Raw genomic sequence first — 25,898 nt, 5'->3', positions numbered from 1 at the left:
AGATAGTTTTGCTCTAGTTCTTTGTCTTCCAAAGTCTCAATTTCAGAGTCAACATTCAGAAACCTTTTTTATCTTCCAAAAGAGTCTATAGCACAAAAATGACTTCCGCAAACCCCAACCCTGGCAACTTCGCCAATCGCCCAGAAGAAGAAGTGCAGAATATCGCTAGCAAGGGTGGTCACAGCAGCCATTCAGGCGGTTTTGCTAGTATGGACCCTCATCGCCAGGTATGCAATCCCGTTCTGAAGTATTTGATTATACTGACTTGACACAGCGCGACATCGCATCTGAGGGAGGGAAGGCCTCAAGTGGATCTTTTCAGCCTGGCGAAGAGCGTGCTCGCGAAGCTGGACGCAAAGGTGGTTCTCGCACTGGGGGTACCTACGATGAGCAACAGTAGCCGTCCATGGCAATCAGAACTGATCCAAAAAGAATATCGAATGTTATCGTCAAGGAGACTTTGCACTTGAAGGAGTATTATCAAACTAGTCTTTCAAATCTCTACATTCCAAATATATGGATTTAACTCAAGGAATGACCTGTATAGACTGGCTGCGGTTCCAGTCTATTGCATTCTAAGACAGAATATTATCCGTCATGAAGCATATGTTTACTAAATTTGGGATATATTTACTTGTCTCGACTCTTGATGCTCTAATACTTTTTGTCGGTGAAGTGTTGAGTCTGTTGAAAAGCCAGAGTCCAATAGCAAGGTAGCGTCTAAATGAATAGTATCGGTGTGAGGATGAATTCATGTCGTGAATTATTATAATTAAGAAATGCGGATCGTCCTTGTTATCATTGCCACAATGAGTTGCAATAGCAAAGGACAAGAAGTTGAACTGTTACAATCGAGTGTTTTACTGAATTAATGCCTTCTCTTCGTGCTAAGAAACAGATTTATTCATGCTTGTTTGCTAGTATGAAAGACCTTGGATACTGGCAGGAAATGGCTATAAGCTCATATTGAAGCCGCTTCTTAACAGACATTTATAAAAAAGAAAATGGCTGAAAATTTATGGTGCGGAGAACTTATTCAACAAAGAGCGCCGTGAATCTAATCCACTTCATGAAGCTCCCTGGTATCAATCTGATTTGGTGTTGGAACCGTGACGGCGATTCTGAAAGAGGCCAACCAAATCTAGTCCGGCCATCAAACATGGATGGCTTGGGTTTGTCAGACACAGACAGAGCAACCCAGTTTGTCCGGCGAGGGGTTATAGAGGACTTGGGTTGGTCGGAGACAGGCATAATATCGTCGATTAAGGCCTGCCAAAGCGGAGTGATAGCCTCTGACTGCTAGTTGAATTTAGGCACGTTAGTAGCAGGGCGCATTTAATGATTCTACCATGCTGGAACCGTAGGCGGATTCATTCCCAGTATTAACCGTTGGACGTACGATACGAGTTGTAATCATTTCTTACCGCACATATCCTTATGGTATAACGATGTCCTTTTTGAGCAGCAACTGGAGAGCGTCGCCGTATGCTCCAACCTGAGCACTGGCATCCGCTTCTTTCTCAAGGAATAACCGAACAATCTTAAGACGTCCTCCTTGAGTGGCAGCCTGGAGAGCATTACCATAGTATCCTTGTCTGATCATTCAGTAGGATTGAAATGACGGCGCAATATGCAGCAATGGAGTTCCCAGGCACCATCGGGGTGCGTGGTAATGAGAGAGCGCTTATGGAAGCGGCTGAATGGCGCCGAGGGACCACCCTATGGTCAGATGGCTCCAGGTAGGACGATGGGAGTGCTGGTGCTGGAGTGGCGCTGCAAGTAGTGCCAAAGGCCCATGGGAGTGCTCAGAAGCGCCAATGGGCACCGGATATGAACAGCTTCAGCGCTGGAATAGGCGCTAGATAAACACCTCCCAAGGTCCAATGCCCACCCGTTCTGGAACATATTACACGATGCCAATCTCATCCGATATCTGAACTTCTTGATCTCTCGACCAGTCCAATGTAAGAACAATTATTAGCTGCATGTTCATCTTGCAATTCTAGCTTATCATACGGTGATTCTTCTAGTTTCGAGCATGGATGTATGACGTCAATTGGTGCCGTCATTTCGCATGGTATTATTGGCTAACATAACTATACCAACACATCGTGTATTACGTAAAGCTTGTTTGTTTGACTAGCATGCATATATATATATATATATTCATTACGAATTTTACAAGAAAGAAGCAAAAAAAAGACTCGCTACCTAGATATACATCTCTATCATCATTTCCGAAAGACTGTAGAAAGATGACACCTCGAATTCCCAAGACAGCAGTTCGATCTTCTTCTATAGCCTCCTCCTTGGCCGATTTTCTCAACACCCACCCAAGTCTTCATCTCGGTGGCGAAAATGGGTTTGTTCGGGAGCGGAAACATCATTTAGAAATCCTTGGATTTCACGCCTTGCCAGACAATCAAAAAGCACCAATCGGGGAGGTAGAATTTGAAGGGGTGAGAGGAATACACGGAACAATCCCAATCCGTTTATTCTATCCCCGAACGATTGTGGAAGATCGAAAAGAGAGATCTGGAAAGAAAGTGGCAGCGCTGGTGTATATGCATGGAGGAGGTTACACAGTTGGCTCCGTTGACGAGTTTGAGAATGGATTGAGACTGATTGCCGAAGCGGCAGGTGTCATAGTATGTCTATCCCATATTCCTCTAAGAGACCAAGCAGTGAGACCTATCTTCGACCCAGCGAATCGTTTAACTAAGATACGATCTAGACTATTGGCGTTGACTATCGTCTTGCCCCAGAACATCAATTCCCAGTCCAACTAGACGAATATTCAGCCGCAATAGACTGGGCCCAGGGACCCGAAGGTCTAAGACGGGGAATTCATTCGGATTATGTCTTTGGTGGCGGTGATTCTGCAGGGGGGAACATGACTGCCGCCCTTGCTCTGCGTCGCCAAGATCAAGGTATTAAGAACATGGCGGGCCAAATCCTCTTGTATCCGGAGGCAAGGATCCCCTTTGACACGCCGGCGGGCGAGGAAAACAACAGGGGTGGAAGCTTATATCTAGTGTGCAATGGAATCTTCAGTTTCGCCGACCACTATCTTCCCAAATTGCCGTATGACAAAACATACCCGCCCAGCCACCGGTATGTCAGCCCGGGTATGCAACGGGTCGATGATTTGCAGAAAGATCTCCCTCCTGTGGCATTATTCACTTCTGGATGGGACCCACTGAGGGATGTCGGGGTCGAGTATGGAAGCAAGCTACAAGAGGCGGGCGTGCGAGTTGAATGGCACCATTATGATAATTTGACACACGGGTTTTTGCAGTTTGCGCCATGGTCAAAAGAGTGCATGAATGCTGCAATGAATGTAGGGAGTGTGTTGGGAAAGTTGGCGTCTGGATCACAAGAGTCTTAAATCCCATGGGTGAATTGTTGTATTTTGTTAATAATAGGACCTAGCCAATGCTTAGTACTTGCTACGCAAATTCATCAACTACTCGTAGATAGCATCCTGACAGCCAAGACCTTGTATTGGGAAATAAGTAGGTGCGTTCATCTACAGAGCATATCAAGCATGAGAAGGAAAAAAGAAGAGAAAGAGTCCGCCCCGCTGCGTACAAGTCTTTATCAATGCTCTTTGTGTGGATGAGGCTTCCCAATACAGTACCGCCCAGGGTCGAAGCCCTATCTCCGAATAGTTTCATGTTCGAGCCGTAAGATCAGCCACGAGGGCTGTCACAGTTAGAAGGCTGTTTAGGGCAATGAGACCTGGCGTTACCAAATTCATTAGAGACATGGCACTATGTGCGGTTGATCCGCATCAAGATAACACTACGCGTACAAAAATCTCAGACCAGTCAGGAGTAATAGAGTGGTCGAATGGGAATTAATAGAAGAGTCGCATGCATCTATCGTTGGGAAAAAAAAAACCCCTCCTGTTTATACAACGCCGTATTGTTCGAAGAGCATGGCTATATAGAGCATCCGAGTCATTGCGCACGTCGAAAAACACCTTTGGTAGAAGCGGATCCTCCAAAATTTCTTTCAGTGTCCTGCCGCTCTTTGTTTTGTGCGTAAATGCATCAGCATTTAGGACATGAATGTCGATCAAATACGTCATATCAGAAGGCGCAAAGTAAATCTGCAAAATTGATATAGTTCCCTTTCGTGACAGGTTCACCCCTTCAAGATCGACGTACATAGACGGAGGATGTTTCGGCGCGGCATCGATATTTGAATATACCAACTAATTCGGATGCCCCGGTCCGAATCCTACATCTATCATTCCGAGACTTCCTCATTAATACAACAAGCACCTTCCAAGTGGATGAAAACGAGACGCACCAGAAGATTGTCTTGCATTGCTTCCGTATTATGAACGCAAAAACTGGCTTGAAGCAAAATATCTGTGGTCTGTCAAGCTACGGGAGTCAGAGAGCAAATATCGATAATCAACTTATTAACAAGCACCTCTCAGCAGATCTCCAGTACTCCTGTCGGTATTGGGTATATCATTTTGAACATAGCCACCGTCATATCAGTAGGCCCATGGCTTTTGGCTTTCTGAAAAAGCACTTCCTTCATTGGCTAGGGGCGCTGAGTCTAATGGGTATTATATCAGAGGCGGTGGCAATGATGGATATAATTCAGCTAGGCGCTAGGGTAAGTTTCTGTGCATTTACACTCGAGTGATGACTAAAATCAAGTGTACAGAAGGACGTGACTGCTGAATTTTCCAACTTTCTCTATGAGGCAAAACGATTTATTCTAAAGAACGCCTACATGGCAAGTCTTGCCCCGCTCCAACTCTACTGTTCCGGGGTGGTGCTTTTACCAATGCGAAGTATTATTAGAAAGATGTTTCTTAACTACAGGCCCAAACAAATACACATTCTACCACAGGTGGAGGATGATTGGAGCCCGGCACTACAAACACTTGAGGGCCATTCAAGTTCGGTTTGTTCAGTGGCCTTCTCCCCTGATGGCCAAATAGTGGCGTCAGGCTCCTATGACGACACCATCAAGCTCTGGGATGCTAAGACCCGCTCTGAACTGCAAACACTTAACGGCCATTCAGGTTGAGAAGGAAATTCACTCTATCAATAGCACTTTTGTATCGGTCTAAAAGTTTATCAATTAAAACAGACATCAAATTGCAAACATGGATGGCTTGGGTTTGTCAGAGACAGACGGAGCACCCCAGTTTGTCCGGCCAGAGGTTATAGAGGACTTGGGTTGGTCGGAGACAGGCATAATATCGTCGATTAAGGCCTGCCAAAGCGGAGTGATAGGACTGCTAGTTGAACGTAGCAGGGCGCATTTAATGATTCTACCATGCCGGAACTATAGGCGGAGTCATTCCCAGTATTACCCGTTGGACGTACGATACGAGTTCCGATCATTTCTACCACACAAGACGGTGCATGCGGCACCAGCCGCGAATTTTACAGCACCAAACAGATCGTTTCCTATGTTTTGCTCCATGGCCGGGACGGTGACCACGTCGAATCTGACGTTTCTATCTCTATAAATTGAGAGATGGAAACTGAATCCCGATTCTGATGTCAAAAATATGAAAGCATGATCGCCCACAGGAATGATGTCAATTCTGGATTTATATTGGGCGGATAGATATATAATAATGTCATTCTCCTAACAAGCCCTCAGCTTTGAGCATTTCCACTGATTCATGAATTAATCGACATACTGCAAACCTGAGATTCACGATGCTTGGCAAAGTTCCTCGAGAAATTTGGGACAATATATTCGCTTTTCGACAACCAATACCATCTCTTGTTTCGTCGGAGCGTAGCAAACACCGCAAATTGTGGAATTCGATCTTCAAGAGCGATGAATGGATCCAGGAAATAACGCGGCTTCAGGGGAACCCTTTGCTTTTCGGTCCGATGCTCGACAAAGCTGGGGAGAAAAACATCTATGTGACGATTCACTGTGGTGGTGGAGTTACGGACCCCAACTATCGCTGGGAATTGTTCTTAGAGTGTCTACACCGTCCATATAAATATAATCCACACACGAGAGAGATCAAACTTCGTTGGGGTATTACACTGAACGTTTCGGAAATCGAAAGCCCAGAGGATCCGTTTCTGCTGAACGACAGAAAATTGCTCCGATTGCTTTCCTTTAAGGATACCGCTCAGCCTACCTCACAGTTCTCAATTTATGGCACTAAGCAGATCCTCAATCTCCAGCCTTGCCATATAATCGGTGTAGGAGAGCCTCCATACTACTCCAAAGCCCTCAAGAACGGCTATGCGGTCAATTCTCCAGATGGGACCCAAGTCTATTTTGAAAATAGGCAGAAGAGGTTCTTACTGGATTTCGATTGTGAACCATCTGGCCAAATCATTAGAATGACGTTTAGAAAGTAGACTCTAACTACAAAGATTTTTTAATTCTTAAAGGAAAAATGTTTTGCTGCTCCGCCGTTTTTGATATGCAAATGACTCCACTGTGATTGAATTTATTCTGTAGCTTTTCATGGCGCGCTGTTCTGTCTTAGGGGTTATTCTTGGCGGAATTTTCCCAATTTATATATGAGGTGATCATGAGTTGCTCAAAAAGTTTAATGACACTCAAACGCATGATGCACCAAACAGGATTTCATACAAAAATATCGTTACCAAAATCAGATGTGAATATCCAACATCGAACGAGAGTATACGCATACGTATTACTTGCCCATAAAAGTGCGAAAATTGTAATAATAGTTCAGATTATTCTTTTTTATCCGGTTTCCCGTCGTTTTACTCCTGTAGCTCGTGATCCATATTACCAATAAAGCACCGATGTTCTAATGCGTTTAGAGCTAATGGTCTTGCTTTGGGGTCCCATTGCAACACATCTTGCAGTCTCCTTGTAACAACTGTCGTCGCTTACTCGCAGTAAGCTGAACCACCAGAAGTGTCGCATTTATAGATTGTCTCGTTGTTGCATGAATAAGATGCTGGTGTGTATGCTTATGTAGCATGAATAAGTGCAAAGAGCGTTGTGAGAATTGCCGAGAAATACATGGTCGAATTGGTGAGGTGTGAAGCGACTGTAGATCCGGGCGGTCTTCAGAAGGATGGATGCTCAGAGTGCGCAGAGGATTTTAAAAGGCGGATAGAGAAGCTTATGCTTGATGTTTGTGATAAGTGGAAGTCACACTGGAACCTACACACTAGTCAACGATTTGAATAATGTTAGACACAAACGACCAGCCCACCAAACCAGGGGTAAGAAGAGATAAAAGTGCTATAAACAATGAGCTGTAAATTGGAACCTTGGGAGGCGAGTCTACTTATAAATGCATACATATCTTGTCCTATCAGATTGCAAAATAAAATCATTTACTCTCGTAGTGTTCTTTGGATATCAGCGTCCGTTCCCGTTGGGTACCGACATCAACTGGTGCAAGCACCGAACAGAATTCGTTCTAAGCCCCCGAACGGTGCTTAGATACCAAACGGGATCTTTTACCGCACAAGACGGGTGCATACGACACCAAACAGGATATTTTACAGCGCAAGACAGATCATTACCAAGATTAGGAATATCCGCATACTGACTCCAAACGGGAACGAACACTATCCGAGCGAATTGGTGTCAGTACGGTCGATCCGTTCGGTGTTTCTGTATTCCTATGTTGGTGGGACGATATCAGATGGATTGACATTGACTCTGTGTTAGTGTTCCTGTGTGGTGGTTTTTTCGTTTGGTCGTGAGGCGTTCTCATTTAGGATGTCCTTCTTGAGCAATACGACCAGCATCCAAACTTCGCTTCGCTGAGTGCTTCTCACGTTGATGGGTGACCAATGGAGAAATCATTGAACTACATGTATTTATTATTGAGACCTTCCCCTCAACATTACACTGCAGTAACTTTTTGGATATGCATTGACTCCTAGGAAATATGATATTCCAGCAAAACGCCCCCAAAGATCTGATTAAAGCTATTAAAAAGAGGGATTTACCTATCATTTAAAGTTATCTTAATAATGGAGTATATCCTAATGCTTGTAATCTAAATAATAAATAATACTAAAAAAGACTGCTTTTTTTATATACTATGCTTCATAGTTATATATAAATAATGGATTTTTTAATTTAATATAGAGTAGATATAAATAAAAGAGACTTAAATAGCTAAATTTCTTTATTTTAAGTAATAGAGTATTGCTAATTTAAGGCTATTAAACTGCTTATTAATCATGGTGTAAAAATCAATATAGAAGATAATGAGTGGGGAATATTATTATTCTAGTTGATCTATACTAGCCCTAAGAGAGATATAATAGATTAGTTATAGCATTATCTTATATCTTAGAGAGCTAAGAAGATTTTTGATTATATATTTTAGGATTAAATAAGTTACTTTATTAGAGTAAACTAGCATTAGATTGGATATAAACTTAGATAGGAAACCCTAATCTTCTATAACTGAAAGTATGCTGAATAGGTTCTAATTATCTTAGAAGATGTCTTTTACTTAAAAAGTAAAATAGGTATAATATATACTAGAAAATTTCCTATTATGGTTGAATATTAGTTATTAGTACTGCTATCTTTATTACTTATAAAAGATCTCTTTACTTTTGCTGTCTTTTAAGATGAACTTTTGAATCTATAACTATCTCTGGCTATCCCCTCCTATTTCTTAGATATTGATGGTGTGTGGTTTTCTGGAAGAATATTATAATTGCTCTGATTAATTGGTCGAATTTTACTATACTAGAAGTAGTTTTGGTTAAACTGAGTTCTTGGGCACTGGGTAGGTGCAGCTGGATTTCAAAGACCGAAATTTCTATACACTCCTTCACCAGCCTATGTGAAGAACCCCGCTATTCGAGGAGAAATGCACATTATGCAAACGAACTATTAACACCCGGGCAGCTATGGTAAACCATATTTATCATATCACATTCTGTAAACTTTACAACTCCTTAATAAGTAATAAGAAATTTATCTGTTTAGTTATCACTCTATATTATTATTTTAAAGACTAAATGATATATACTTTCCTAGATTTTATAGAAGTATTAATAAGGATCTTATCTATTTTTAGAAAATAATTAAATAGTCTAATAATATAATTAATTAAGCTTTATTTATATTTTATTATCTAAGATTCTAGATAGCTAGAAATAATTTTCTTAATCTTTCTAAGTAAGAATAATATTGTTAAAGCTTTAATATAGTAATTTTAAAATTAATAATAGACTAATATATATCTAAGTATATATTAATTATATTTCTAGCATCTTATTTAATTTAAATTTTATATTATATAAAAGATTTTAGTTTTAAGAATTATAAAATATTCTTATTAAAAGACTATCTTTCTAAAATATAATTAATATATTATTAGCCTTTTTATAGTAATTAAGAATTAGCTAGAGATAAGTATTTAAATAAGTATTAATAATGATTAAGTAAAGATAATATATTATTTATATAATATCTTTGTTTTTATTATTAGTTATTTACTTAGAGTTTAATATATTTATAACTATTTAATAATTATAAAGTTTAATAATATTATTAAAATACTGTTTAATACTTAAAATAAAGCTAAATAATAAATATTAATTTTAATAATTATTTTGCTGTTATTTTTATAAAAAAGAGGCTATTAAGACCTATATTATATTAGATTAATATTATAAATAAATATAAAGATTCTTATAGATTTTTTAGAAATATATTATTAATAAGTTATATATAGTTACTTTTTTATTAACTGTTTATACTTTAACTAATTAATTATTATTTAAAATTAATATATAAAAGATTTTTTTATACTTAGGCTTGAATAAGATACTTTTAAGAAAGGTATTTAGAACTAGTTATTAGCCTAATTAGAATATAATGATCTGAAATTGTGTGAGATATATGCTTATTAGTTCTGATGTTAGTATATCTAGTATAATATAAATGCTATTGTCTGCTAATTTAATAGTTGATTGAGAAGTTAGCAGTTTTATTAATTTTTTTTATAGTAGAGAATAGTATGCTTGTATAATATTGTAAAGATTTATAGAATTATTTTAGAAAATATAATAAGAAATTATTTATCTAGAATAAATTAGTTATATTATATAAAATATACTGAACTAAAATCTTTAGTAGGTATATATTGTATAGTGCTATGGCTAATATCAATAAAATAAAAAAGAATATTATGTCTTTCTAAGAAATTAAAGAGTTGAATAAGAGATTAATAGGATTATTAAAAGTGTCTAGATCTTGGCTTAATCTAAGAAGATATTTATCTAATAAATAATTGTAGATCTTTGTTTAAAAGTTTATATATATTTTATTATAATATTAAGATTAATAATCTTATTATATAAAATTAAAGGATGCTTATTTTAATTATAGCATTATAGATTTATTAGAAGGTTAATCTATACTTTTAGAATAAGCTACTACTCAATTAGCTTCTTATTATAATTATATAGATAATCTAAGTTTACTATTTTTAAAAAAATTATATATATACTAAACTCTATAAATCTAGCAATTTGTAGATTTAAAAAATGAAATTATTTCTCTATTATGACTTAATTATAGAAGCAGTATCTATAAAGATAAGGTGAAAAATGCAGTAGATAAAGGCTATGTGTTGAACCTTATATCTTTTTAAATATATTATTATAGATAGTCAAGGTAAAGAGTGTAGTCTATTTAGATACTATTTTTTTATATAATAAAGATCTATTAGTTATAAGACATGAGTAAGAGATTCTTAGCTAGTAAAAAAAGACAGCAGCTTATTCTAGTATATATCTAATATTTAAGTAATTATAACCCTAATTATACCAGCATAAATATAATAATCTTGTTTTTAGTAAAGTAAAGTACTAACTTAGTTAATTCTATAATCTCTCTAAGAAGCTTGTAGTCATTGGATATGTAATAATGCTTTGTTGTGATTATAGCTTATAGTGAGTTGATTCCATGTCATACCTCAGATGTAATAGCTCTTGGATATGGTATGCTGTTTATCAATAAGAATGTTGTGCTAGACCTGAAACTGGACTGGTGAGTACTAGAGAGTTGCTGATAATGGCCCTTGCTTCTGCTCGAGAATGACCAATTTCCTATGGACATAGATTCATGATTGGCTGTATTTGAAGTCATATAAAAGCGGCAAAAATTTGGTAGACTATTAATTAGCATAAGATCCCAAGCTATCAATTTGTTGGTTTATTATTAATAAAGGTACACTTTACAATAAGATTTTTTGCAGCCCTAATTATACTGGAATATAAATTATAGATAATAGTAGAGCCTGTAATTACTGACCTTTTGCGCACAGATCAAGAGCTGAACTAGGCCTATACATACCTTTCTTATCTTATTAGATTTATAAAGTTATATTATTTGCTCTTATAATATTCTTATTTAATATCAATATCTGTTTTATTTAGTATACAGATATAACTGGTGCTAGTACTGTATAGGATTCTTTCTATACCTCCAAACTATTCATATAACATCAAATGAAAAACTTTACTGCGCAAGATAGTGCATACACCACCAAACAGGATTTCTTACACCACAAGATGGTTCATACAGCACCAAACAGGATTTCTTACCGCACGAGATGGCGCATACAGCACAAAACGGGATTTCTTACCACATAAGACGGTGCATACGGCACAAGACGGGATTTCTTACCGTTCAAGACGGTGCATACGACACGAAACAGGATTTCTTACCGCACAAGACAGTTTATACGACACCAAACAGGATTTCTTACACCACAAGACGGTTCATACAGTACCAAACAGGATTTCTTACCGCACAAGACGGTGCATACGACACCAAACGGGATTTCTTACCGTTCAAGACGGTGAAGACGACACCAAACGGAAACTGTCACAGGATCACGTGACATTACCGTACCCGTGACTCATTGGCCCTAGGAAGGGATATGATGGAGGAACTAGGGATATGTTTTGTTTACTTTACTTTCTTTCTTCGCGTTATGTCTTGTTACTAGATGTACCTTAATATTAGTCTAATTGCAATCAAGTGCTACTTCTCTTCCGGATCCTTCAGGAACCCTTACAGAAACCTTGGCTAGCGCGAGTTGGTATCGGTTCGAGTTGGTGCCAGTTCGAGTTGATATCATTCTAAATTGATCTCATTCCGAGTTGGTGTTAGTCCAAGTTGGTGTCAGTTTGAGTTGGTATTAGTTCGAGATGATCTTATTCTGAGTTGATCTTATTCCAAGTTAGTGTCAGTTCGAGTTGATATCTTTTTCGAGTTGGTGTTAGTTCGAGTTGATCTCAGTCTGAGTTGGTGCTAGTGGAGTTGTTGTCAGTCGAGTTGGTGCTAGCACGACTTGATGTCAGTACGGCTGTCCTGTTTGGTGTCAATGCGCTCTAATTTGGGGTGGATATCTTGTTTTGAGGTTACTACCCGTTTTTGTTTGGGTTTCGCTAGATGATCTTGGTCAGGGTTTGATATTGATACGTGGTCCAGCATGAAAGTAACAAATCATGGAAATGATCAAGTCATGCTTCTCAGTGAACTACGAATGAGTCCAAAGCGATTTTATGATCACCAGCGACTAACCAAATGAATCTGACCAACACAAAAACTATCACATACTAAATTTAACTGAGATCAGTAACTGGCACCAAACGGGAGCGGCGGACACTGAAACGAAATCAATCATTTCCGTGATATAGTTATCAAATCCAACCCGAGATACACAATGACACCATACAGGATAACCATACTGGCATCAAGTTGTGCTGGCACTGATTCGCACGGAAGGTGTTCGTTTCCATTTGGATTCAGTGTACACAGTGTTATATTCGCTAACGATGAGAAGCATTTGGAAATTAGCGAGTATATCTCTCATGCAGGTTATCCAGGGCAGCACGAACAATCAAATCCGTTCTTTTTAAACTCTATTTTCAATGGTCACTATATATCTATCTCATATGGAGATACCCCAATCTCACTAAAAGTCCCATACAGCAGAACACAATGAAGCTAGACTCAATAATCCTTGGCATAATCTCTACAGCAGTCAGTGGGCTGCGCTTCCATCCTTGGGTATCTTCTTCTTTCGCTGACCGTTTCTCTAGATAGGCGTTGTCCAAGGCGCGTCTCTTGTATACGATGCTAATCTTGACAGGATGGTAAGTCTACCTGTCCTATGTCATATATTTGAAGTAATATCTGACAGTAAAGGTGTTGAATATGACTATTTTTCTGGCACCACATTGCTGTGATAGTTGAAATTTTTGCTCAAGAGTATTGGTAAGTATTACTAACCCTGGTTATTATAAGGCTAATAAGTATATTTCTTGAGGATGCTGCGCTAACTTGCTTTTTTTGATATAGATTGGCCTGTGTGAATAAGACTATCATCAATATTGGCCATCTTTTTAATATTGTTAATATTACATGCAGTATGCCTGCAGCTATTTATGTGCGTGTATCTCATAAAGGAAGATCCTTGATTTTCTTCTGCAATTTTGTATGTGTAAAGATGGTCAAATTTCATTTCCAGACTATTGATATAAGTGTATAGGAAAGCCAGGACATTAACATAAAATGTGGAAATCTGATTCAACCCGCCAAGCAGGTCTTTGACGCCTGTACTATAGGCAACAGCTACAACTACGGTTACGTTGCTCGAAGCATCGTTGATGGGCCTCAGAACGTCTCATATTTGGTGGTTATTGGCGATGATTATGCTTTTGCACCCTAGCCATAGTTGAGGTGAATCCCAGGCTACTGAGATTTGGACAATTCGAGATTATTTCAATAAAAGAATCTAGGCAAAGCAAACAGGGTATCTATCTGGAAGAATTTACAAAAGAAAGTGCAAACATTCATTGACAATGAAAGAGAACAAATTTCACTCAGGCGCAGGGCCCAGCCTCCATTGCCACACATTATAATTATAGAATTTGGCTTTTATGCGAGCTGTAATATTAGTCTAGAGTTTAAAGACTCTATTCAATGCTGTAAAATATAGGATTTAAAGATCTTCTTAGTAATCTACCAGCTAGAGTGCTGATTATTTATTATTTTAATCTATAATTTTATACTCTTATATCACCTTCTAGATTTTATAGGTAAGAGATTTAAGGCAGCCGCACTAGATTACTAATATTAGTTCTATGTATATATTCTATATATTTGATTTACTTGTTTGGTGATGATTTACATATCTATTCAGTAAGAAAGTCCAGGTCAATTGAAAGATTAAACCCACCAGGGAGGACAAAACTGACGGGGCTGGGGGCGAAGATTGGGGCAGGAGTGCTAGACATTTTGACGTAGCTATTGCAGGTCCCTCGTTAGCCATCGCTTCATATTAGTTGAATGACCAAAGCAATTGCTAGAGCCGACGTACATGATTGTTCTTGCTGCTGCCTTTTTTTGATAATGGGGATGACGAGAGGAGAGGATGGAGATGGCGGTTCTCGTTTGCTGCCTACATCCTGTTGTGTGCATCTTTGTTCCACGAGCCCTAATGGTGCCCTGAAGCAAATGTACTCAGTTCTGTACGAACCACCAACCTATATGAAGTGGCAACAGACGATGCGATTATCTCCCCTCGTTAATGAAAACTGTAGATGTGGTGGTCGGACCATCATGGCATCCCAGTGCGGCATAATTTGCTATACTTTGAGTCGAAAATAATGAAATGTTGATCCTCTCATAGGGGTTATTGCAGTTTGTTGACATCGACATCATGCCTATGTTGAAGTTATATACAAGTCTTAGGGCTAGCTACTGCCATTGACCAATCGCTTGGTGGCGTTCCTCGTGAAACCCCACTCTCCGCTCCACTATGTCGGGAATCCACGGTTCTAATTGGTGTGCCTGGAAACTTTATTTTAGTGAGTAGTTATACTCCCGATGTATATCGAAACCAACTATCTACCCATTGTATGCCGGCTTACCGTTGTCGATCTACGCATCCAAAAAATGCTGTTTTCATGCTTTCTTGTGACTTTTAATTTTATATAGTAGCGCAGAATTGATAATTTCAAAATTATATTGATTCAAAGTAACGAAAAGGAAATGATCTGAGAGGATCCGCTGCAGCCTTCCGAGGCTGCTTTCAAAATCGAAAGTTCCTGCAGCACCTAGTGCATATACAAGACTTAGTAAAGCTTCACAGACTACGTTTGGTATACCGTAATGATGATTTGCCGTTAATATATGAATATCTTATCATATACAGTGATTGCCAAATGTAGAAATGCTCCATCCATCTCGCCTGTCTACAAAGCTTTTGGATCAAAGTTGATGCAGATTTGGATTGGCTCTTGACAGCAGGGACAGCAAGAATTGAACAGCGGCTCTTTCGTATTGAGTTCGCTTATACATCCAGTACAGAACGCATGACCACATCCCAATATACGCCAGTATTTTTTTCCTTCACCGCAGCCCTGACAGGCAAGGGGGGTGAAATTAGTCCGTTCGTCGACAACCCGCTGTAAATCACGGATTTTCTCGTCGTTCTGCTGGTTTGAGATTGTGGACTCATCTCGGAGACGATCCCTCTCCTGATTCGACATGATGAGCTCCTCTCGGAGGCGGTCTTTCTCGCCATTTGCGGTTGTAATCTCGTCTTGAAGACGGTTGTTCCGGTCGTGTAAAATCTCGAGCTCTTCTCGAAGTTTTCGGATTTCATCTGTCCATGATTGACCATGACGTCGAACCTTGTGGGAGAATTCATCCTTGCACTGCCATTAGCTAATGTCTCATATCAGGTGACGAGAGATCTGAATACGTACAAGCATGGAGCCCAAATCTGCGGGTTCTCTTGTCCTTTTGCCTATTCCAGTCTTTCTTCTTCTCGACTTGCATGGAGTGACAGTGGCAGTGGCAGCATCCATTTGTTTTTGGTAATCTTCGTAAGTATAATCACGCTTGGTAACTTCACGTAGTGAACGCGAAGATACACGCACTCCTTGGTCGTTCTCACGGTAATCTGGCTCAGCGATGGTGTTGGCATTCTCGCAGGATGAGGTTTCATCTAGGGGAACAGTCGATGCACGAGATTCCGTATCACTCTGCGAAAACAATCCATGATAAAATGCCTGATCCACTGGGATTTGTTCGTTCGTCGTCATGGTGAAAGAAGGCTGTATGTTTTCTATCTCGATGGCAGTATCCGAATGTGAAGATAAATCAGAAAGGAAAGATTTAAACACAGAGGTGGGCATTGAGGAGCTTTATATACCTGAGAACCAGCAATCATCGGAAAATTTTATGACCGAAACTGCGACACTATCATGCATGGCCACAATTAGTTGTCTTCACTTTAGCCCTAATTGACCGAGAGGCCATACTTCACTGTGGCTTGGCCAAATACAGAAAGATGATGAAATTGACTCCAGACGCGATCCTAATTGATGGCGTAGGTGCTTCCAGAATCGGGCTCCGGTATTGAACAAAGCTGTGCTATCCTGGTGTGAGCGCGGGGCCAAAATGTAACTTAAGGGCACTAGAAGACTTCTCTCCTGACCCATCCGTAAGCCAATGATCTGTACTGTCCCCTCAGTGTTCTCTAGGCTCGGACTGTCCTGACTATGCCTTGCCCTCTGTGGACTTGAGAGAGATTGACCATAACTATGGTTGTGAAGTTATAAGGATGCTATTTAAAAGTAGAAGCTATAGGAAAATTATTATAATTAATCTTTATTTAAGATTTAAATATCTTATTAGCCTGAAGGCTATTAAGTTAATAAAAATTAAATAGAATAGACTTTATATATATTAATTATCTATCTTTTTATCTAATTATTTATAATAACTAATTAATTTATTATAATGATGCTAAGATTAGTAATAGTATTAATTTATTTATAAAATTTATCTAGTTATATTTATAGTTAAGAATTAAAATATTTAATTAGATCTATTAAGAACTAAAGGTATACTTGTAACTTAGATTTATAGAATTATTTCTAGTAATAATATTATACTTTTAATTAGAATATATTGCAATTTAATATATATTATAATATATTATTTTTAATTTGATTAATAATATTTCTATTTCTTTGCTTTATCTTTATTTAATATTAATAAATTTATGTTTTAATTTGTAAATCTAAGGATATTTTTAAAAAGGAGTCTAATATATTACTGGAAAGGATAGTTATATATTAATGGTCTTTATAGCTTTAAATATACTTTAGATATATATCTTAAGCAAAGGTAGTCTAGTTAATATATAACTGCTGACTAGGTAAATATTATCCTCTTTATTTTTCTAAATCCTGGAATGATATCCTTTTTCAAAAACACGCAGTAATAAGTTGTGGGAATCCGGGGTTGGTACTGGACGGACTAAGTTGACAACATGAAGTGTATGCCTGTCTCCAGTCTTATTGCTTGGACACGGAGACACCGTCACCGCTACGTTTGAGGGATGAAGATGAGTTGACTGTGTGACCATGCCGATACTGGAATGACCACGAGTTCTGAGCATTAATATTTCAGATGGCCGACATTTTCGTTGCGAAACGGTTTCCTCCCAAGGTTGCTTCGAGACAGCGACACGTACTCGACAGCTTAACAAGCGTGAAGTCACTGCAGAGCTGGCGATATGAATTTGACTTGCCTGGGCTGCACTGACAGCCAGGATTGCGTGGTCGAAGATTGCAATATGAATTAAAGCTTCTTCTGGTCTTTCGCACACATAACGGTACCTGACGGCCACGTCCCCGTTTTCTGATTTCACAGCGATGACTTCACATTGTAAATTCTGACGTGTTCCCTTGACAAGCTGCTGCTGCAGATGCTGCATATCCGATACCGTACGGTGATGTGCTCCCAAAGTCAATTTTCTGTAGTCCGCGATATACGCAGCGGGTAAGTTGCGGAGGTGATCATGGGTGCAAGTTGCAACAGATGCAAATAATGGTAACAAACAATGATCTAGAAAACTGGAAGGTAGCCGGATACGATGAGCATATTCATCCAAGCTTTCTGTTCGACTTCTTGTATATGGTACGTTGGTTATCCGAGGGGGAAAAAGAAATATTGCAATCGTGAACCAAAGGTAGCAGAGGAGATTAAAAAGGTTAATAAGCATGCCGTTCTCGAAACAAGGGATAATCTGGTGAAAATTGGAACAGAATTGGAAATGACGCCGGGTTCGTTCTATGAATATATATCGAAATTGTCGAACTTGCGTCTTGATACCAAGGAATTTCAGTACTTGGAAGAGGTTGGCGTAGTATCTCCCCGAAAAGGTACGCATGGGAATATCCACTGTGGAGTCATTTTCGAGCTGGAACGAGTGGCCATCTAGGGTAAGACATTTGTTCTGGTACCGTCCTTTAGAAGAGTTCAACGATTGGAGGGCAGTTAACACCTGCCTTTTCAAATATCGTCACAGCATATCCGTCATTCCGGAGAGCCCATGCAGCGAATAGTCCTGCAGGACCACTTCCTATGATTGCAACACGGCCTTTCTGGGCACTTGTCAACTCGGTCATCGTTCGATAGGATTCATGAGATCCTAAAGATACAAGTACTAGCATATATATAGATATTATTATTTATACCAGAGAGCGCTTGATTTGGACTTATATTCAGGTACATCGTAGACGATGGTAGACTACTAACCTTGCTATTACGGTCTATAAAACGGGTCTGTGCCTCTATGTTTTCTTCCAAAATTACTTAGCGTCACTATATGGTCTTGCTCCGTGTCACAATCCCCTTTGGTGTCAGTAACGTTTCCGTTTGCTAACGTTCCTGTTTGGTGTCGTTAATGTTCTCGTTTGGCTCAATCATTCCTATCAAGCGTTCCCGTTTAGTGTCAAATGTTCCCGTTTAGTGTCAAGTGTTCCCGTTTAGTGTTGCTATTTGGTCCCTTTTCAGATCATTGATCGGATTTATGCAGCATGACAAATGCCATGAGTACATGATTTTTAAAGCTCAGACGGCTACTCTACATGGGTTACATTTCCGTGTTAGCATCAACCAGTGATACAATACGCACCGTTCCAGTGAAAGCGACGTCGGATCTAATGATCAGTAACGTTGAATTAGTTACTGTATAAGTGCAACGTTCTGCTAGAGTACCAGAAGCTCCGCCGCCAACCGAAAATGAAAAACCAATGGTTGTTTATTTTAGCTGCCATCAGCGCTCATTCAGCAGGTGAAGTATGGTGCTTGACCAGCCTTTGGAGACAGTCACTGATTTATTAGGAGCTTTCTGCACCTCTGGCATTGTATGCTTGGGATACATCGAATTGCACGGGCAGTCTAGCATGGACTCCGTTTAACGACACTGTTATGGCCGTCAATCTCTCAAACTGGCAGATATCCCGTAGTTTCACTCTCAGTCGCGCCTTGCAAGACCAAGAGCAATTGGATCTGTCTACAGCTTCTAATCTCAGTTCTTGGTACAGTGGTGAAGACCAGCGATCCTACAACAGCGCATCGTGTACACGGTTCTTGCAGACTTATTATGCGTCGAACGGAACGACAGCATGCCACAGTACACCGCCATTCACGTGCCACCGCTTGTGGAATAACCCGGGTCTAGCAAGAGCATAAATCGAAATACGGTCGTCGGCGGAAGAACTTATCGGTATGGAGAGGCGGACTGCTTTTAGGCTTGACCAGAAACCCATATTGCACCCACTTCTTAGAATCATATACCGGTTTCAATGGTACTATGGATTGCCATGATGTCCTTCCGTTTACGTGTCGACGATTATGGATTAATAGAGGATTGCCTGCTGTATCTCAACTTCCTTCCGTCAAATCGACCATGAGCTCAAGTTTCACCTGCCAGACTATTCCACTGCCGGCACACAGCGCATATCCTACAGGATCCTCATCTGCAAAGGTCACGGTCAGGTCTTCCAGTTCTGTACCAGCACTGCCAAGCACTACGTCCAAGCCTTCTTCGACCTCGTCCCCCACTAACCTCTCGACCGTCACTGCGGCACCTTTGCAAACGGTAATCCAAAGTGTTTTCGTTGTTTTTAGTCCCGAAACCACTTACACGACAACATATCATTCGACCTTGTGAGATTTTGATAGCTTGCAAATGGTAGGATATTGGATGTGCAATACCGCTTACCAATGGAAAATCCTTCCACGCAAACTGGTTTACTTGTCAGGGTCAATTCTGTATTAGCAAAATTCATTAGATTCTCCAAGAACAGACTTAGAATAGCACGTATTCAACATCAATAAGGTTGCGAAGATTGACTGTCCTACTGAGAAGGTCTTCTAAAATACTTGAAATGAGATTAATGAGTCTTCCATTACGACGCGAATCGTAGTGTCTATTAGAATAAGCTGTTATAGAATAACTAGTCATCATCACGGTGCCAAGAACTGAGATTAGAAGCTATACGGTAAACAGGCCCAATTACTCTTGGTTTTGCAAGGCGCGACTGAGTGTGACGGGACCTTGACACCGTTGTTTATAAAAGTGAACTTTTCCACAAGAGGGCTGCACCTTTCCGTACTACTGACACTCCTGACGCGGGATCTCTCGATATCCTCGTCATGACACGAACTGAAAGGATCCCACAGTCTCAAATTATACTGGTGAGAATCAGGGCTCAGGACAACAGACAAATGAAGAATCCACTTGAGATGGGCAGCATGCTGGAAATTTAGTTCATGATCCGTTCCCAACTGATTCAAACATCAAAACGGGGATCGGACTGACTAATTCTGACACTAAGTTGGTATTGATGTATTGATGCTAATTATTAATAAGTGCGAAATATAAAGCATATCCAACCTCCGAGTTAACAACGGCGGATCTCGGTGCTCCACCAAGTATAGTGTCGAAGCTCGTCATCCAGACTTTCAACCAAGGCTCTGTCACTGGTGGTGTTTGGACGGATGTAGTGGACGGGCATAGTGGGCAATGGCGTCGGAGACGGCGGTGCAGATTCAAGTGTTGGCATCATGGGGCTGAACTTGATCATTATAAAGTCTCTTTCAAATAGGATCCCATTTTCCAAAAGTTGGGTTTGCTGGGATTTATCCACCTGGCTTATGCTAACGTTCCATTCGATTTCTCCTGGGCGGATTTTGGTGAATGGAACTTCGTGAAACTCCTGCAGTTCTGTAGTGGTAGGGGAGTGGCTGTCATCCATTGGATAAAGCTGATCTAAAAGCCTTTTAATTGGTAGAAGAGTTAAAGGACGTCCTAACCAAGTATCCTCTGGTTCCTTTAAAAGAAAAGGCTCGTCCTGGTCCCAGATATTTTGGAGGAGACGAATAGCTTCCAATCCTCTTTCGCCCTTAGCGTATGACCATGCCAAAGCTTTTCCAAATGGAATAAGCAACTGTTCATATCCCTTTTCCGCAAGTAATTTCCACAAATCCTGTAATATTGATCGCGCAACATCTCGCTGAACTATCTCTTGTTTGATGACGAATTGCAATATCCGAAGGAGATCATAAAATTTGCTTTCAGATTGTCTGTCTGGAATTCGGAGTATTGTTGATCTTATGATTTCCAATTGCGATGCTTGATATATATGAAAGAGTCGTGTACAGGCCTGACTTGCTGAATGAACACTATGAAAGTCTGGCACATTTCTGAGGATTTCTTCGATTACCTCATTGGGTAGATCTAAAAATGATCGGGTGCTGATGGCCATGGTCTTAGAAGGTCACAAAAAAATGTTGCTACTAAATTATCCGTGATGGGCTTGTTCTGGGTTTATATAGTACTGGGCGGAAGTGGGGCCAGGTCAGACCTACCGTTGTGACGCTGCGCCACATCACAAGCATAGTTTGGCTGTTATCTTCCCAAGTAGACTGAGGGTTGGCCGAGTCAAACGGAGGACCTAAGCCATTAAGAGCACTGGACTGCTATACTTCAATGTGGCTTAGCTAAATATAGAATAAATGATTCTAACTTAGGGCTTAGGTGCTTTCTATAATTGGGGCTCTGATATTGAATAAAGCTGTGTTATCCCACTATGAGCACAGGGCTAAAATGTGATTTATTTATATTAGAAGACTTCTATCCTGATCTATTTGTAAGCTAGTAATACGATCTACCACCTCAATGCACTCTTGACTTTAACTGTTTAGACTATGCTCTATCCTCTATTAACTCCAGAGAGATTGATTTGCGAGCACGCTGTTCAGAAGTAGAGTTTGAAGAGCGTTGTCATCGTTCCCCTTCATTGGAGATTTGAACGTCTTACTGTTCTGAAGGCTGGTCAGCTAGTAAAAGTCGAATTGGCCATATTTTATGTATATTAACTCGTCAGCCTCTCTATCTACTCATCTATGGTAACAAATCAGTTCATTGCAATGATGTCGAGGGCGGCGGTGGTAAACTTCGGCAATGGTGTCGACTTGTTCATAAAGCCCACTTGACCATGTTCGTAGTCAAGAATTATCACGCCTAGTTGGGCCCACCAGGAACCAAAGGTGTACTCATGACTCGACTCTGTAGAGTTGTCCCCTGTGATGATAGAGATGCAAGTAGTGCTGGTTGGATTACGCTGGTACGGCATATAAGCACCAGGAATGGTGAATGTCCCATTTCCAATGCCAAATGTGAAATCGGGTAGGCTCGCGTTACACGGATAGCGATACGTGTTATCAAAAGCAGACCATGTAGATTCGATGCCTGAGAAGTACCAGTCTAGGAGCTTTTGCGGCCAAACAAGGGATTGCTCTGCTGTTGAGACTGTGGCGGACCAGGTGCTGATTGGGGGATTCGTTCGACTGCCAGCGGAGATCGCTGAAATATTAAAACTCCAGGCGGGCTGATTAATATTCCGATCCGCCCAGGCGATAGCAGCACCGTAATCTAGGCTTTCCAGACTCCCAAACATCCAAGTACCATTTCGCCATTCACGGGATGAGTCAAGGGCGCATTTCCATTCTAGGTGTCACGTCAGTGCACGCTCATGGGAAGCTCTGAATTGAGACGTACCTATTAGCTGATCCCGAATGGCATACATGAAGCTTGGAAGCAAAGACTGCGTCGTCGAGTTATAGTTGAGGCCTATGATCCCACTAGTTCCGCCAAAGGGAAGAGCTGGTCCGTGTGTATTTGGATAATATTGTTCAAGTTCGCCAAATGGGATATCCGAATAGAGCACGCCGCCAATATTGAATGTTTCCGTGTTAGCGAACGCTACAGCATAGGCATCCTTCTCCAAGGTCTGTGTATATGTGTTCTCAGTGATAGAGTTGTAAATATAACCCCATGACTGAGAGTTGCTGCTGTTATATACTAGAATGCCATCTATATCCGTGACATTCTCACGGGTAGACCGAATGAGCACTCCGTTGAAGGTAGTGTCAAACTGGACGTCAATTGTTTGTCCTGGAGAGCCTATCTCAATGATGCCCATCAGGCTGCCTTATTCAGTATCACGCTCAGATAAAGACTTAGAAGTAGTATACCTATTGATTTTAATATTAATAGGAACACTAGAACTAGGATTTATTGGAATGGCGATTGAAACTTTATGGGTTTTAATTGATATTTTAGTGGCTGTATTAGTTAATGGTTGTGTAAATGCTTTATGATGGTGCTTATGGTAAGCAGCACATGCTAGTAAGATATGCAAGATGTTGGCTATGGCCCACAAGAGAAACATTGTGAATTATTAAGACCTTGGTCACCATGTGCGTCTTCACAGACTGGGTGTCAGAGAATCAGAACGTCACAGCCAATGGATCAGGTTAGTCACTACGAGACTAATGCACATCGGAACAAAGGATTACCCGCAAAGCCTTAGGGTTAGGGCAACAGAGCCGGCAGAGCCATCTGTTAGTAAATGGATATGATGGCTATGATCGAGCAAACAGAGCCATTGTTGGAAAATGGATATGATGGCTATGATGGAGGAAAAGTATATAAGGACGCTCATTTACCATGTATTTAGTTTTCTTCTATCGTCTTGAATTCACTGAGATAACTTGAGTATACGATCTTCTATCGATCAGGATATTCTATCTTGCTTTAAGACTTCATTTGTTTCTTTACAACTTTCGTATACCAGAAGCCTATTAACTTCGCCCGTTAATAGCTATCCTAGCTATACTCGACGGTAAATAACCGAAGTTTCCGACACTGGGTTAGAGAGCATCTAACCTTTTATACATTATGTCTTAAATTAATAATATAGTTTCTACTTAGTCTTTGTTATATAATTAGAGTATAAACTAATAGGATTTAGAAATAGAATAAAGTAGAGAATAATAGATTTTATTTAGTATTAATACTTTTAGGTATTATAGATCTAAGTTATAGAAGAGATAAATAAAATTTATTAGAATATATTATCTATACTATAGCTTACTATTTTTAAGTTTAAATCTTAAAAATATGGTATATTTTAAATAGGTGATATTTTATACTTTATATCCTTATAATAAAATTCTCTATAATATTATTTAATATTAACTTAACTCTTAAATCTATCTTTTTTATTTATAAAAAATAATAATAGAGTCTTTTACTATAAATTATCTATAAGAATTTTTATTTTATATAAGATATAATATATAAATCTTCTATTATCTAAAATTATGTTTTAATAAGATATTAGATTAGAAATAGATTAAGAATTTCTATAAATAGTTACTATTGAAGAAGATAGTAAAAAGAAGATATATAAATCAAGTAATCTTGAAGTCCTTTTGCTAATCTTTATTTTTAAAGTCTTAGATATGTTATATAGAGCTTTAAAAAGCTTATATTTAAATTCTATATCTCTATTATTAAATCTAATAGGGCTTTGTGGTTATAGAAGAATAGGAAAAAATTATTTATTAGTATTATACTAAAATCTTAAGTAGATTAGAGGATTTAATAGATAGATACTTCTAAGCTTTCCTTAGATATAGGATTAAGCTGGTATATTTAGATTATTGATTTCTGCTTTTTAGAAATATAATGATTAAAATTATATATTAAAATAGAGTCTTTTATAGGTTATATTTTTAATAAATATTTTATTGCTAGAAAATAAAATTAGATTAGAAAACTAGTAATATTAAATATAATCTTGAAAGTTGGTTAAATAATTTATATTTAGGTTTTAAAGACTATTATGTTTTCTGTTTTACTCAGTTATACTTAATATATGATCTGATAGTGTTAGACTTATTTAGAAATATTATATGTTCAATAGGAAAGTATTATAATTGATTGTGGAATAGCTATATGTAAATTATATCCTTACACAGCGTACTTACTTTCTTCTATTTCCTGCATCCATTCTTCTTGTTTGACCTTGACGGCATCGGTATTAAGATAGTATTTCATAATATGTTACGTTGAAATCGATCTAGTGTCTGTATAAGTTGATGTCGGTTCGAGAGTGTCAACTATATAACTTCATCTGTCAGACACTAAGTTTGTTCAAACTGATGAGCCACCGAGCATTTAATTTTCTGCAGGCGATCGCGCTTTTCACGTTACGAATCGCAAAGCTTTCTCGGTTCGTTCCATTCTATACTTTTTTTTGTGTAGCTATATTTAATTCTGTTTGCTCTATCCTCTTATGTACATCATTCTTCTTGCTGTCTTGAACACCCTGCTTGCATGCGTTTAAGTCGTGTATTTTTCTGCTGCGAGCTGATCGACTGCAAAGCTTCACGCCTTTACATTTGAGATAATCTCTTCTGCGATCTTTTCAGTGGTGGCTCGGAAGGTAGCGAGTTTGATCGCCGGGTTAGGGGTTAGATATGTCAGTTTTGTCTCGGTGAGACGAGTGGGTGTTAGTCCCGCTCCAGTTGCGAAGAAATTGCAGTAGTGGATGTAGTGAGAGGTGTGGGAAAAAACCTTCCAAATGAATACTCAAATGAAGGCGACTCAGATTTGATAAATTATTTATCTTTATCCACGTCTTCGAAGTGATCCAGGATGCCTTCTTTTGCTTTACCGATTGTGGCTTGATGTCAGT

At 39.2% G+C, this 25,898-nt stretch overlaps 8 protein-coding genes across 8 annotated transcripts, besides 1 other annotated feature; 5 read left to right on the top strand and 3 right to left on the bottom strand.

The window, feature by feature from the left end:
* Positions 1-98: 98 nt before the first annotated feature.
* On the top strand, positions 99-400 carry UA08_09163 (Conidiation-specific protein 10; the record flags this gene model as incomplete). Its single annotated transcript, XM_020264147.1, has 2 exons — positions 99-227; positions 275-400. The coding sequence occupies 2 exons, from the start codon at positions 99-101 to the stop codon at positions 398-400; spliced, it is 255 nt and encodes an 84-aa protein (XP_020115671.1).
* A 1,855-nt stretch (positions 401-2,255) lies between these two features.
* UA08_09162 (hypothetical protein) lies at positions 2,256-3,388 on the top strand (the record flags this gene model as incomplete). The annotated part of the gene is made up of 2 exons (XM_020264146.1): positions 2,256-2,648; positions 2,735-3,388. The coding sequence occupies 2 exons, from the start codon at positions 2,256-2,258 to the stop codon at positions 3,386-3,388; spliced, it is 1,047 nt and encodes a 348-aa protein (XP_020115674.1).
* Positions 3,389-4,608: 1,220 nt separating this feature from the next.
* Positions 4,609-5,055, top strand: UA08_09161 (Vegetative incompatibility protein HET-E-1; the record flags this gene model as incomplete). Its single annotated transcript, XM_020264145.1, has 2 exons — positions 4,609-4,635; positions 4,876-5,055. The coding sequence occupies 2 exons, from the start codon at positions 4,609-4,611 to the stop codon at positions 5,053-5,055; spliced, it is 207 nt and encodes a 68-aa protein (XP_020115673.1).
* A 644-nt stretch (positions 5,056-5,699) lies between these two features.
* UA08_09160 (hypothetical protein) lies at positions 5,700-6,365 on the top strand (the record flags this gene model as incomplete). The annotated part of the gene is made up of 1 exon (XM_020264144.1): positions 5,700-6,365. One exon carries the CDS (start codon positions 5,700-5,702, stop codon positions 6,363-6,365), a length of 666 nt encoding a protein of 221 aa, XP_020115676.1.
* A 6,616-nt stretch (positions 6,366-12,981) lies between these two features.
* Positions 12,982-13,711, top strand: UA08_09159 (hypothetical protein; the record flags this gene model as incomplete). Its single annotated transcript, XM_020264143.1, has 5 exons — positions 12,982-13,023; positions 13,083-13,136; positions 13,233-13,257; positions 13,422-13,477; positions 13,532-13,711. 5 exons carry the CDS (start codon positions 12,982-12,984, stop codon positions 13,709-13,711), a joined length of 357 nt encoding a protein of 118 aa, XP_020115675.1.
* Positions 13,712-15,239: 1,528 nt separating this feature from the next.
* UA08_09158 (hypothetical protein) lies at positions 15,240-16,094 on the bottom strand (the record flags this gene model as incomplete). Its single annotated transcript, XM_020264142.1, has 2 exons — positions 15,240-15,698; positions 15,756-16,094. 2 exons carry the CDS (start codon positions 16,092-16,094, stop codon positions 15,240-15,242), a joined length of 798 nt encoding a protein of 265 aa, XP_020115700.1.
* Positions 16,095-20,753: 4,659 nt separating this feature from the next.
* Positions 20,754-21,617, bottom strand: UA08_09157 (hypothetical protein; the record flags this gene model as incomplete). The annotated part of the gene is made up of 2 exons (XM_020264140.1): positions 20,754-21,338; positions 21,576-21,617. 2 exons carry the CDS (start codon positions 21,615-21,617, stop codon positions 20,754-20,756), a joined length of 627 nt encoding a protein of 208 aa, XP_020115701.1.
* Positions 21,618-22,268: 651 nt separating this feature from the next.
* On the bottom strand, positions 22,269-23,336 carry UA08_09156 (hypothetical protein; the record flags this gene model as incomplete). The annotated part of the gene is made up of 2 exons (XM_020264139.1): positions 22,269-22,861; positions 22,913-23,336. 2 exons carry the CDS (start codon positions 23,334-23,336, stop codon positions 22,269-22,271), a joined length of 1,017 nt encoding a protein of 338 aa, XP_020115694.1.
* Positions 23,337-23,633: 297 nt separating this feature from the next.
* Positions 23,634-24,061: a repeat region (Identified by RepeatMasker using a combination of RepBase library and repeat library created with RepeatScout).
* Positions 24,062-25,898: the final 1,837 nt, after the last annotated feature.

This window comes from Talaromyces atroroseus, assembly GCF_001907595.1.
Source record: "Talaromyces atroroseus strain IBT 11181 chromosome Unknown scaffold_18, whole genome shotgun sequence".
Classification (NCBI taxonomy): Eukaryota; Fungi; Ascomycota; class Eurotiomycetes; order Eurotiales; family Trichocomaceae; genus Talaromyces; species Talaromyces atroroseus.
This window is presented reverse-complemented; position numbering and strand designations above follow the sequence as displayed.